Source organism: Sebastes umbrosus, chromosome 11 (genome assembly GCF_015220745.1).
Source record: "Sebastes umbrosus isolate fSebUmb1 chromosome 11, fSebUmb1.pri, whole genome shotgun sequence".
Taxonomy (NCBI): Eukaryota; Metazoa; Chordata; class Actinopteri; order Perciformes; family Sebastidae; genus Sebastes; species Sebastes umbrosus.
In genome coordinates, this window is record NC_051279.1 from 4516477 (window position 1) to 4531121 (window position 14645).

The following is a 14645-nucleotide window of genomic DNA, read 5'->3' on the forward strand; positions in this document are numbered from 1 at the left end:
AAGCTCATTGACTGTCATGTCTAATTTGTTTGATATGTTCAAAAACTGAAGTGTTACCTGTAGCTTTATATTTAGATTTCAACTAAGTCTAATGTTGAATTGTTCCTTCAATAAAACATGCAAGGGGAACATACTGCGAGAGGGGATTGAGTGCTGCAGGAATGAGTCCTAAAACCTGGAAATGAGTTAGCAGCATTTTAGCTCTTCTGGTTCCCTCGTCTGGAAGTCAAAGGTTTTTTAGTTAGATGTCTGAAATAAGGTCTGTGGTTCACACAAGCTGAAGAGATCTAATGTTTTCTTCTGCGATATAAAATACGTCGGTTTAAAAGGCGGTTTGCTAACAAGTGGCTAAATGAGACAACAAAACGTCATCACGCAGACTCGTCCTCCTTTTACAGCCTTGTTGTGTATACTCGCGTTCATGCGACTGTGGTAGTTCGTTTAACTTTAGCTTTTTACTTCTGCCGATTATATTCATTCTTAAAAAATCATAAAAGTGGTGCACATTTGTGAAGATTATCTCGCTGAACAAAACGTGTATCATAAGTATCATAAACGTTTGTTTGCCACAGAGCTTATTTTCTGGGATAATCCAAAACCCAATGGAACAATCCCATTGGCTTTTTGTCGAGGGAACCAGGGCGATGCTAACTTCCTGGTTGGCCGACAAGAATACGTCATCGTTGGACCCATTTTTTAGCTTTTGGCCTCCAAATGTAGAAACTTAGCATCAGGAAGTATATACAGTATATAAAATACTGTGTGCCTTTATTAAATATCAACCCAAAACTTTGCAACATGTCACATTCCTTCAGCTCATATCTGCTTTTAAAGAAATGTAGAGCCAGTAAACAAAATATTTGATGCCACAAACACAATTAGATTCTCCTGTTCGACTACATCGAAACCAAAAGAAAGCTGTAATCCAATGAAAGACCACAGTCTCCTGATCAATAAACACATTCTTTATGACATCTCACCCTCCATTTACACTTTTAAAAAAATAATTGGGCTTATACATAATTGATCTTTTCCTTATTTGTGAATCATCATCACTCATTGTGGCATATAAACAGACATCTGTTGTGATATTTTTCACTGAAGCAGACACAACAGACAGATTGATACCGGCTGTAAAGTCTTGGCACGAAGCAATCGCCTGAAATATTCACATGCACCTTGGGCGGACATCACAAATATGTCACGCTGTGGCTGCACCGTGTCATTAATATATCATTAACATCATGTCAACATGTAGAAGATATCGGTCCTGTCTCTCCCAGTAAGTGCTTTAGGGTTGCACCATCGTTTTCTATAAACCCTCTTTTTAAAAGACTGTGTTTACACATGGCATCAACATGTGTCATCTAACATTTTCATTATGCATCTGTATTATCCAGGGTAGACAAAATAATGTAAACGCCCTTTCATTCATTCATTCATTCATTTAACCTTTATTTATACTAGGGAAATCATTGAGGGGCAACCCTTGTTTACAATGAGTCAATTACAAAACAAAGAAAAGTACAACAAAACAACAACAAACAGAGAAGATGCAATATCATTATAAAAGAACATTTAAAAAAAATCATATTATATGTTAAAAGCATATTTCTCTTCTTCCTGTCATAACACAGCTCGTCATATCCTCTTGTAATCTTTATGACCTTTAAAACTGCCAATAAACGTTCGGTTGTATTACTGTAATTCATCCTTACAATCAGTTCTAGACGGTTAGGAGCTCTCTGTGGGCCATGTGCCTGGTTTGTGTTATGCTTCCGTCTGCCTTCAGTCAATGAATATAGTAATTGTTGGAAACAAATGTGCATGAATGGAGCTCCTGTCCTCTATCTAGTTTGCATTTCCTCTTTGATAATGTGACCAAATTCTGACCATCTCCAAAGGAAGTTTGGATTATTGGATGTTTGGTGCATCTCGAGTCCCTTTACACTTAGAATTAGTGTGTAATTGTGCTGTTGAATTACAGTTTGACTCGTGTTAATGCTGGGTGGAAACGGGGTCTAAAACCTGCTGTACTGCAGGCACTTGAAGTGTGCAAACCTGGAGCGATTCTCAAACGTGCTGTAACATTTTTAAACATCACTCCTGATGATAAATATGAATTGATTTGACCCTAGACCTTTAGTATTTGGAATCAATTCTTTGTGTCCATTAGTTTCATAAAAAACAATATTTCTCTTATCCTAGAAATCTCAAATCCAGATCTGCGAACCACATATGATTTACATCTGTTTGTGAGATATCCTGACAGTCGAACAGGAGTGAAAATGATTTCCTCCCTCTAATAACCCCTCTGTGTTGCTTGTATCCTAGGTGGCTCTGCTGCGCATGTCATGGAGCGAGCTCTTCGTCCTCAACGCCGCCCAGTGCTCCATGCCGCTCCATGTGGCCCCTCTGCTGGCAGCGGCGGGCCTGCACGCGTCACCCATGTCAGCAGAGCGCGTGGTGGCCTTCATGGACCACATCCGCGTCTTCCAAGAGCAGGTGGAGAAGCTGAAGGCCCTGCAGGTCGACACGGCCGAATACTCCTGCCTCAAGTCCATCGTGCTCTTCACGTCTGGTGAGTTTGAATGAAGCACATGTGTCATATAAACAGTGGAGACTCACGAGGAAACTGTACGAAATTGAATACGTTGAAGCAGAATTTAACTGGTGGATGACTTAAAAAAAAAGCTTAAAAATTATTAGAAATTCATGACCAAAAATGTCTAAGAACAATCCTGCCAGACGGGAAAAGATGACATAAACAGACATCTGTAAGCATAATAAAATAAAGTTTAACAGTAGCATTATTATAAATTGAATTTTGGTACTATAAATCAAATATGGGTAAAAAAAAAAGGATCAGATGATCAGTTATTGGTTGAGACTAACTAGCAAACAGTGCCCTCACTTGATCTTTACCCTCTACTCAAACTCAGACTCCCAGAGGATTATGGGTAGATTCTGATGTCAACACAAACATCACCTCTCTCCTGTGAGTAACTTTACTATTGCTCAGGCAGAAGGGCAGGAATTAGCAGGTGGGTGAGCTGACTTCCGTTGGCACGGGGACATTCTGTTAATTGGTTTATTCATGTTGACGGGGACACTTAATCGCAGGGTATCAAAGCACATGTAAACAGCTCAACCGGAGTTAGAGAAATGGCCAATAGGAGGGTTATTCTGTCCTGCAGATACACCCATTTAATTAAATAATAATAATAATAATAATAATTAATGTAAATAAATATGTGTTGAGTCACTTTTATGTAAAAGTCATCACAGCGATCTTAGTGGATCGTACCTAGAAACATTTCTGCAACACTTTCAACACGACAAGTCTGAACTGAATGCCATCAGATCAACGTAAAGGCTGCAGCAGCACGACGTGAAACATGCACAGAAAGAAATGAAACATGCACACTGTAATAAATCTCTCAAATCATCATCTCCTTTGCACAAAACAATAGAATTACTTTAATAATTAGAAGTTGTCGAGGAGATACGTCTCATGTTGGATCCATCGGCAGAGCAGGACGTGCATGAATATCCAGCAAAAATGCTTTACATACAGCATGTGAGCAAATAGGAATTAATATGAGTATCTAAATTAACGTCTTGTGCACTGTTGGACAGTATAAAAGTGTAAAAGAGAAGAAGAAGAGGAGGCGGGCATCTCTTGCACTGAAAATGGTCGGAAATTAAAGTTTTGATGCAAAAATCAGTGAGAAAATGTGAACATAATTGTCTAAAGCCATACATGAAGCCAGCAATATTACTTATTTATGTCAAAAAGCTCGCTAATTAGCAGCATTATTGTTTATTAAGAGAAGCTTCAAGCATACATTTTGTCTGTTATGAAAGGGGTCGACTACTGTGTGACACACAGACCAAGAGAGAACCAAATTCCTGCTCATGATGGTAGATTTTGACCATTACTTGATGATTTAACCGCAGAATAAGAAGTTCTTAGCGCCAAGAAACATTTCTTCCATCCGCTGCGTTGGAATCCAGTTTGAGCTCACATGAGCTCACCGACTTCAACTGCACTTAACCCGCAACCTTTTCACCTCCGCTGAGCGTGACCGAGACGTGACCTCTAATGCTGCAGCAGATATCGTCTCATTGGCTCCATATGTAAATGCTGCTGCTACAGTCCTCCCACTCGTCAGTCATGGTCTCTACCCTCCATGAATTTCACTGTAATTTGATCGCTCTCTCGTACTGTAAAAGACCGCTATTGACCCTGTGAGTAGCTGCTCGTGCCTCACTTAGATCATTATGTTTTGCTGGAGTTTTATTTGAACGTTTTTACCTCAATATTTATCTTTGAGTGCTCCTTTGCTAAGTTGTATTTTGATTTCTGCCCATGTAATACATTTGACATTTTGTGGGAAAGAATGATAGACAAGTAATTACTTTTTTATTTACACCAAGATAAACATAGAGACATATCCATTATTTATATAGTTATTAGGGCTGTCAATCAATTAAAATATTTAATTAAGATTAATCATATGATTGTCCGTAGTTAATTGCGATTAATTCCAAATTAATCGCACATTTTTTATCTGTTCAAAATGTACCTTAAAGGGAGATTTGTCAAGTATTTAACACTCTTATCAACATGGGAGTGACAAAAATATGCCGCTTTATGCAAATGTATGTATATATTTATTATTGGAAATCAATTAACAACACAAAACAATGACAGATATTGTCCAGAAACCCTCACAGGTACTGCATTTAGCATAAAACAATATGCTCAAATCATAACATGGCAAACTGCAGCCCAACAGGCAACAACAGCTGTCAGTGTGTCAGTGTGCTGACTTGACTATGACTTGCCCCAAACTGCATTTGATTACCATAAAGTGGGCATGTCTGTAAAGGGGAGACTCGTGGGTACCCATAGAACCCATTTACATTCACTGATCTTGAGGTCAGAGTTCAAAGGACCCCTTTGAAACCGCCAAAATTTAGCGCAAGTTTGCAGCGTTATTTAACCTCCTTCCTGACAAGTTAGTATGACATGAATTCATTAGGTTTTCTAGTTTCGTATGATGTTAGTATTCTAACTCTAGCTTTAAAACTGAGCCAGCTACAAAAAAATATCCCAAGTTGCGTTAATGCGTTAAAGAAAGTAGTGGCGTTTATGCGTTATTATCACGTTAACTTTGACAGCCCTAATAAATACACTTATGCTATCTGAAACAAACAAACCATGTTTACAACCTCTTTTCACAAAAAAGAAGCCAGCAGCTACGATCTGCTAAAATTGCTTCCCTGTGATATTTAGTTAACATGTTACGTTGTCTGTAATCTTATATTTTTGATGTTGATGGTAATTTCTTACTTGAATTAAATCACTCTCAGTTGGACCTAATGACAAAGAATATACCTTTATGCTAGCATAGGTTTGTCTATTTACAGATGTTTGCATCCAAAGCTCTTTAAAACCAAACAGGGCACTTGAGCCTCACACCTCACTGTGTCTTATCATGTTCTCCCCACTGAGCTGCAGACACCCTTAAATCAAAATACAATGGTGTTACATCTTGAGGAAACCCACGAGATAGGCATTGTTTTGATACTGTTTATATACAAACCCTGTTGAGGTTTATCCCAGCAGTCACCGGGCTCCAGTGCCAGCCAAAATACTGTCACATCTGGGATACTTCACTGAGAGATCATGCTTTGTGACCCAGGGGGAAACGGATGGCGAAGAAGCCAACACTGAGATGTCTCCCGTCCCTGTTTTTTTTTTATTGCATTTCCCTCTTTCCTCCCGTGCATGCCTTGTCACATTCACTCTGCGTGCACCTAGCGTCTCTCCTCCATGTATGTGGGTGTCTGTGGAGCCACCTCTCCCCTCTCTTCCTTGCTTTTCATCAGCCATCTCTCCTCCATGATCCCATCTATTATTGAAACCAGTCATCCACCCCTCCTCCCTACGCTCCCCAAACCCAACCCCAAGCCCAGCCCAGGCCCCGGGACCCCTGCCCCCACCGCGGGAGTTGAATTATGTATGGTGGGTTTCAGTGAGACGGAGGATTCGCAACAGCCCCGGCCGTGACCTACATAACCCCTGTAGCCCTGAGCATCCCATGTGACTCCCCTGTATGCGCACAGATGTACCCACATGTATACGCGTCGCAAAAAAACTGCAAATGCCTTGCCAAAAGAAGAAAATACATTTAGTGAAACATGCAGATATTAACACAGAAATATGAATTTAATGGAGACGGACATGCACACACGCACACACTAGATAGACCCGTTAATAAACCTGACTCCTGCAGACTTGGTAGGATGAGCTAACAAGCTTAGACAAACACCAATCGTCTCTCACCTCCCTCTGAGTTCCCTCCCTCCGCTCCTCCTGTGAAGCCCAGTCCCATCAAGCCACATCAGAGGACGGGCATCTCAGTGCTGCCACCCTGATCCCTCACCCCCACTGACCCGGTGTGTGCCCAATGATCAGACAAAAGAACACGCCGCTTGGCGTGTAAGGGCGCCCACAGAGCTGTCGCTTCGGCACGCGATGTGGTTTCAGTCCCACAGACAGCTTTACTAATCCCAACCAGGCAGGGACTGCCTTGTCACGCAGGACCCAAAATGGCGGCCCGACAAAAAAGCAGTCCAGCTGCCCCCCGAGTGGGGGGGAAATACAGCTGAAGAGGGAGCAATTATTCACTCAGAATGATGAGAACAGTGGCCGTTGGGGGCGGGGAGGGGTTGACACACTCGATTAAAATATGACGTAAATTAAATTTTTCCGTTGTATGGAGCTCAGGCCCAGCAGGGTTTACACAGGGGACAGATCAAAGTGTGAGATGACAAAGGGGACCTACGATGCGAGGCGACAGGTTAAAACCTACGGGCCAGCGCTTTTAGACTGAAAGAACGCGCTTGAGAAGAAATTGCCCTCATCGAAAAACCTGTCTTCTAAATGAGGGTTCATTCAGGGGGCAGAGTCAGAGAGCACTCCCACCGAACGTACAGTATGTGGCAGAGTACAGTGAAATGTGTCTTTGTTTTGAGTTCACACATATCTGACCTCCTTTGCTAAATCCCCCGTGCTCTCCCCTGCACACAGAGGGTGCGAAAAGTATCACGCACAGTGTTACACACTCTATCGGCTGTGCGAGACTCTTTGCCAAAGCGGGGGCCAGCAAGGAGGGGAGGTGTGAGGAGGCGGGAGGCAGGACATGACCTCCAGCTGCGAGGAAAGGGAACGCTGTAGTGTGCTGTGAACACGGACCACAGGGGTGTAGGAGATGCGTATCTCCGCAGTGACAGCCTCGATTCCCTCAAGTTTGAGCAAGATTTCTCTGACTCGAGGAATTTGAAATTTAAAAAAAAATAATCGTCAGCTCTTTATTTCATTTTATTTCCCCTCCGTGTCAGCATTTATCCCTGTCAATCAACGAGATGAGATTCAAAGTACATGCAAAGCATCAGGTCAAGACCTCACATTGAGCCACCCACTTATCATCCACCAAGTCCAAGTTAAATTCTTGCTAAATCTAAACCTCATTGGGAATGATAATAAATAACAGACGTGACAATGTGTCATTTGTCCCATGTAGTGTGTTGTTGCTAATATTTTGTAGGTTCAGTTTACCTTCTTGCAGGGTGATTCAGACTCTATAATCTGGATTCTGTTTGATAGATCTCTCTTCCTCCCCTCTAGATGCTATGGGGCTGTCAGACGTTGCCCACGTGGAGAGCATCCAGGAGAAGTCCCAGTGCGCCCTGGAGGAGTACGTAAGGAACCAGTACCCTAGCCAGCCAAACCGCTTCGGACGTCTCCTCCTCCGCCTGCCCTCCCTGCGCATCGTCTCCTCTCCGGTCATCGAGCAGCTGTTTTTCGTCCGCCTGGTAGGCAAGACGCCCATCGAGACGCTGCTGCGTGACATGCTGCTCTCGGGCTCCAGCTACAACTGGCCCTACATGCCCGCCGTGCAGCGCGACCGGCCCATCTCCCTCCACTACAACGAGAACGGGCCGTGAGGTGCAGAGACGGACGAAGGAGAGGAGAAAATCAGGCTGAACGTTCATCTAACTACTCATCCATCCATCCTTCCCTTCATTCGCTCACACAGCTTTCCCAGAGGAAGCATATCTCCCTCACCATTCCGCTCAAAAAAAACCCAGACTGACGATATAGCCCGTTACCGTCCCGGTTACACAAACCAGCCAATCATCCACCACGGCCATTGCAGAGACTCGGTGGCCCGTTGCAGTCCCTCAGCCGACGGCACGGCCTACATTTGAGATGTGACTACGAGACGGACAAGTTGGTAGAACGGGTTATTGCGCAGTTCACCAGCAGGTCTGTTGGACTCACTTCAGATGTCAGTCTCAAAGCCCACGAAAACAGGGGCAGAAAAAGACAAAACATTTGCTTTATTGCTGGTGCTATGCCTACATTTACAGAGGCTGTGTGCAAGCACCTCAGTATGGCGAGTACTGAGCAAGGGCTTTGCCAATGGGACTCTACAACCAAGAGCACAAAGCCCGCTGTATATTTACCAATTTTCGAAAGCCAGAAGCCATTAAAAAAAAAAGACAAACGCCAAAATGTCTTGGACTTTTGCAGAGGACATGTTTTAATGTGTGTGTTTGTATTAGCACTGTTTATATGGAGAGAAAACTCATGATTGTGTCCATATGTACAGTATATCGTTGATTCATAGGCATCTATAGCATATTAGGGTTCAATGGGAAAAGCTCAGGTTCAAAGGGTGGGGTAGACAGACAGACAGACAGACATGCCAATATCAGAGCAAAAAAGACAAACCCAGTACAAATTTACACTTATCAGCAGCCAGTGCCAAAGCTGACAAATGCATATTGTTTGGATATTTTTGTGGTAGTGTTGGTGATGAAAATTTTATGTTTGGTTTGTCTATAATTTGACTATATACTTTTTTGGGGGGTCTCAGGAGGAGAGAAGGAGTTTGAAAAAAACAAAAAACAAATAAAAGCTTAGGCACTTGCATTGTAAACTAGTCAGAACCGACACTTACTCACTCCTGTAACATCACAGCACTGGTAGATTCTTGCTTCGCCATTTGATCGATCTACGTTTTTTTACTTATTCAAAAGGCCCATTAAAACGTCTTACGTGTTGTTATCACAGGAGTGACACAGCTCGTCCTCATTATTGTTCTATTGTCCCGATTGTCAACATTGGAACCTTTTGGACTGGGTGGGGCGGGGGAGCATTTTACAAAACTAGCTATACTTGCCTTAGAACAAAGATTTTGTCACTGAGCATTTATCTTATGACTGTGCCATAATCTCTCGTTACCTGTTATAACAGGTATTATGTCCCGTCAGGAGAGGAAATGAACTCGCATGATGTAAAAATGATTAACGTGCACATGAATTCATAGATAAATGATGCAAACTCAATAGAGAGAACAGACATTTCTGTTAACATCATCAGCACTTTCATTATTTTAAACCTCATGTGAGTTCTTTTCCTCTTCCTGATGATATTGTCATGTAGGGAAAACCCCCTCGACTCATGTCATTTGAGCTTATCGTACTGATACCGTAGAGAAAAGTATCACTAACCTCTGAAAACCTCAGTCTATGTTACAATATTATCCCAGTTGGACTTATGACTGTGACTTAGTTTAGGACTATTTTAAGTTGTTTTGTTTTTTTTCTTCCCCTCAGTGGAAGCAAGTTTGTCTCACATTTCCAACATGGCACTATAGTATCGACATTGGTATTGGAAAAGCCATCTGGGACCTTATACAGCCGTCTGTTGATAAATGAATTCACAGAAAGTTCCTATGAGTTTGTTTTTATCCCCTCTACTTTTGTTTGGAAATATGGATTATCCATTAATTGAAATAAAATTCTGTTGTTCACAGTAAGTTTTCTGCTGTCTTTTACTGTCATATATAAATCCAAAACAATGGACAAAACAATTTCAATATGCTCAAAACAGATACACAAAAGTTCTTCTGTACGCAGGTTTGACTTTTAAACTAACAACCAGATATTTTATTGATTCATGACTGAGGTAATATTGTCTTTTGGAAAAATTATATGTGAAAAAAGCTCCATAGAGCTTCATGTCCAGAGAGGTGACAGTCTGCACTCAGCTGACTCTCTGTAGGAGATACATGCTGAGTTTGAGCAGTACAAAAAATGCACAACAATGCGATGAAATTAAGGATCACGTCATAATGGGTTATGGTTAAGATTAGCGTTATAGAGTGCTCCAGGGATGATGTATTTTTGTAGGCCAACCAGGAAGTTAGCATCGCCCTGGTTCCCTCGACAAAAAAGCCAATGGGTTTTTTTCATTGGCTTTTGGATTATTGCAGAAAATAAACTCAAAGCTACACGTTTTAATCCGTAAAATAATCCCCACAAACACCACTTTTATGATTATTGAAGTGTGAATGAAATCGGCAGAAGTAAAAAGCGTTACTACACCACAGTCGCATGAACACGAGTATACACAACGAGGCGACGTATTGTTGTTGGTGTGATGACGTTTAGTAGTCTCAGTTAGCCACTTGTTAGCAACCGCCTTTCTTAAGACTGATGTATTTTATGTCGTAGAACAAAACATTAAAATCTCTTCAGCTTGTGTTAACCACAGACCTTATTTCAGGCATCTAACTAAAAACCCATTAAAAAAAAAACCATTGACTTCGAGACGAGGGAACCGGAAGTGCTAAAATGCTGACTCATTTCTGGGTTCATTTCGACAAAAAAGGAGGTTGCATCACAAGTTTACAAGGTTCATTTATTTGTCATTTTACAACACAGGGTTGCACAATGAAATGTATGTTGGAGCCTTTTCCCACTACACACACATGGAACATAAATATACAAATATTTAAATAACAATAGAATAAAATAAAACTAAACACTATACAGTTACTTATAGGGCTATACAAATCCTTATACATATAGTTGGAATGACGGTGTAGAATAGGACATACAGGATTAAACCAAACACTCCATAGAATAGGAAAGCACCCAACTGGACAACTATGCACTACGCACTGTGATAAACCGGAAACAGTCAAGCATGTTCTTATAGAGTATGACGAAGTATGACGAAGAAAGAAGGGAATTGCTATCAGGAGTAGATGATGGAAATATTGCATTGGGGAATCTGCTAGGAAAGACATCTAAGAAAGTACACGCTCTTCTAATTAATTACTTCAAAGGGTAACAGGAATAATGGAGAGAATTTAATTATTGTTAGTATTATTATTAATTTTATTTTAGTTATTATTATTATTATTATTATTATTATTATTATTTTTATTTTAGATTTAGTAGTTATTATTATTATTATTATTATTATTATTATTATTTATTTTATTTATATATTCTTTTTTTCCTGCCAATCTACTGCTCCACACTCCAGTCCAGTAGGTGATGGTAATGCATCTTTAAGCTAGTTTACCAACTGCCATAAACACCGAAGAAGAAGAAGAAGAAGAAGAAGAAGAAGAAGAAGAAGAAGAAGAAGAAATCAAAACAAAATCAAATACACCTGAGCTTTTTGAATTTGGGAAGCTTGGTGGAACAGAGAGGCAGAGTGGACTGATTATACTGGGACAGATAGGCCGAATGGACTGGTTATACTGGGATTGCCAGGCCAAGTGGACTGGTTATAGTGGGACAGAGAGGCTGAGTGGACTGGTTATACTGGGACAGAGAGGCCTGGTCATATAATGCTTGGAGAATGAACGAGCAGAGAAGTTTATCTGCAGATTGAGGAGGACTTCTTGGAGCACCGGACCACCAGAATGAAGTTCAGACTGGTGAGTACAACAACAGTACGGTGTGTCCATAGCTCTTTTTATTTATTGTCGGCCATTTTAGTGATATTGTTTTGAGTTTTGTCTCTTTTCTTGTGAGTTGTTGTGGGGCTGCTGTACAGAAAGTGGTTGTTGTTTTTCTATATTTGATAAATCAGACATACAGTATGCACAGGCTGCAAATATCAATTAGAAAATGAATTAATTGTTGGTTTGGCAGGGTAACTAAGTGTATTTACTCAAGAGCTGCACAGTACAATTCTGACTTACTTGTACTAAGTAAGTATTTCCATTTTATGCTATTTATTTTTGGTTTATTTTTTGTAGGGAGTGCAAAATAAAAACTAATTGCACTAGTGTTAGCTAGAAGCAAATTTACATCTGTTGTCTCTGGTAGACAATAAATAGGCTACACTACATAAAACAACACAATACATAAAAAGTCCATCAGTGTGAGATAATTATAACAATCAGTATGACTTTGGCTTCACTAGGCCTATATTGATCTTAAAGCTTTAGTTACTTTGCAGATTCAGATTATTAATACAAAATATAAATAAAACTAATAAATTATGATGTATTATTATAGTTTAAGTTACACAGCAGTGTATTAAATACCGGTAATTAAAATGAGCTTCATCTCAATCAGCTGCAACATTAAAGTGATGTACACAATAAAGCACAAATGAAATAATCCAGTAATATATGTATATATATATGTATATATATATATATATATATATACATATATATATATGATTCTGAAATGGACCTTTCTGCATAATGAGCGCTTTTACTTTTGGTACTTACGCATACATTTTGATGCTGATACTTTCGTAGTTACTTGTAACATGGAAAACAGTTCACCAATTTTCCAGTCAATGAAAATTCTTATTTTCCTCTTAGTTAAGAATGAACTACTAAGCTATCTATCAGAGCTCTCCAAACATTGCCACCTGAAAGGCTTAAGTTATGTTCAGGATCATATTAACGTTCAAATGGTAGTTTATGAACAGGAGTATTTTGAATAGGCTTCTCTCGGTCATGTTGTGGACACGCAGTGAACACACCCCCAAGTCCCATCACATGGTAGCAGAATGACATTACATTGCTATTTTTGAACGTTACTTTCTTCCCAACTTCATTTTAAACAGTTGAACAATGTTGAATTGGTTAATTTGCTTGCTAGCTCGTTTTCCCTGGGTTTAAGATTTGTGGTTCAATTCTGGCTCGGAGCAATGGTTCCAAATGTGAGTTGGGCATTTGAGAGAGAGTTGGATAATAATGAATGGGAAGCCGGGGTCAAGACAATGAATGGGAGCTCAACTGTGTATTAGGGATGTTAATAATTAACTGTTTAACCGTTAACCGACATTAAGCATCATAACCGATTAACACTATCGGTTAAAACGATTAAAAGAAATGTTAATAATTAATTAAGAAGCTGAGAAAAACTCGTCACTTTAAGGAGAAAAGTTGGTCCACCTTAAGAGTCCACCTTAAGAGAGTCTGAGCCGGCGTTACAGATACAGGAAGTTGGCTCCCGTCTAGAGCTCGCTTGAGCGGAGGAGTTGTAGCCTCGTTGCATTTATTCACCGACAAATAAACGTTACTTTTTGACTTCGCTAGCATTGTCTCTTCAAATGCAACGCTGCGTTTTTGAGGTAAAACGAACCATAACATGACATGTTTAACTTTTGTAACAGTAGCTTCACAATCAAGTGAAGTGTTGTACATCTGCAGGTGTGTTTGCATTATTATATGATCAATTTGTCATAATATCTAAGCATGTAAGAAATGATTTCATAGATAAGTAATAGCTGCACGTCTTTTAAATCAGACTTCCACAGAGAGGGGAACATATTGGTGTATTACGTGATTACTGTCTGTCATAGCAGCTAAAGATCATCACTGACAATGTCCTGGAAAAGTCCTGGAAAAGGATCTCTAGAAAAGACGGGGGACCCTGCTGCTGCTCGCTTGTAGATAATTTCTTTATCCAAAGAGCACTTTGATTCGATGAGGGAAAGAGGCACATGTGCCAATCAATAGTGTGGATCAGTCAATGATTTTAAACCAAGTGGGGGTCGCCCCGTACTCACGCTGGGATGCAGCCCAAATGTTGATACAGGCCTGCTTGGTGCGTGACAGAAAGTAAGCAAACACCACGACCCAGTGTGTGTGTGTGTGTGTGTGTGTGTGTGTGGAGGGGGGAGACACTGAGAGAGAAAGAACACACATGGTCTTTGACCTTTGGGTTCAAGGTGTGTGTGTGTGTGTGTGTGTGTGTGTGGTTGTGTGGTTGTGTGTTAAAGTTTGGGTAAATATAGCTGCTGGTAGCTCTCAGTGTTAACAGTCAGACAGAGACCAAAAAGAAAGACGGGGACATAGACAAGTACAGGTTTGTGCATTTTGACTCTCAAACATGTCAAGTTCCCTCCTTCCCACCACACACACACACACACACACACACACACACACACACACACTCCCCCCACATGGTAACCTTGTGCCCCTTACACCCAGCCTCCCCTCCTCCAACTACCTCCCCCAATCCCCACCCTCGATCCTACACGCCCACCGCCATCCCGCCTCCCCGTGTGTGTGTGTGTGTGTGTGTGTGTGTGTGTGTGCGTATGAAGAGTAGCCGATTGACTTATGCCTTCATTTCGGAGCTGTCACTCCTGGCCAAACACCATGACCTCTCGACCTCCATTTTGGAGGGGTACATTTTTTTTCTTCCCTTCACCATATGAATATAAAAAACACATGTGGCCCAAAGGTGTGTGTGTGTGTGTTTGTGTGTGTGTGCGTGGGTGTGTGTGTGTGTGT

The 14645-nt window shown here is 40.9% G+C and overlaps 1 protein-coding gene and 1 long non-coding RNA gene across 6 annotated transcripts in view; one reads left to right on the forward strand and one right to left on the reverse strand.

Annotated features, from left to right (window-relative positions):
- Positions 1-9899, forward strand: part of nr2f5 (nuclear receptor subfamily 2, group F, member 5) — a 73131-nt gene extending 63232 nt beyond the window's left edge. For all 5 annotated transcript variants that reach the window (XM_037784843.1, XM_037784841.1, XM_037784842.1 and 2 more), the window contains 2 exons: positions 2335-2581; positions 7700-9899. In XM_037784843.1, the coding sequence (XP_037640771.1) occupies positions 2335-2581; positions 7700-8019 (567 nt within the window). In that variant the 3' untranslated portion in view covers positions 8020-9899. The remainder of the gene's footprint in view (positions 1-2334; positions 2582-7699) is intronic.
- LOC119497055 overlaps positions 2449-14645 on the reverse strand; it is a 34243-nt gene continuing 22046 nt past the window's right edge. Inside the window, exon 3 of the long non-coding RNA XR_005208863.1 lies at positions 2449-2578. This is a non-coding gene — a long non-coding RNA (uncharacterized LOC119497055). The remainder of the gene's footprint in view (positions 2579-14645) is intronic.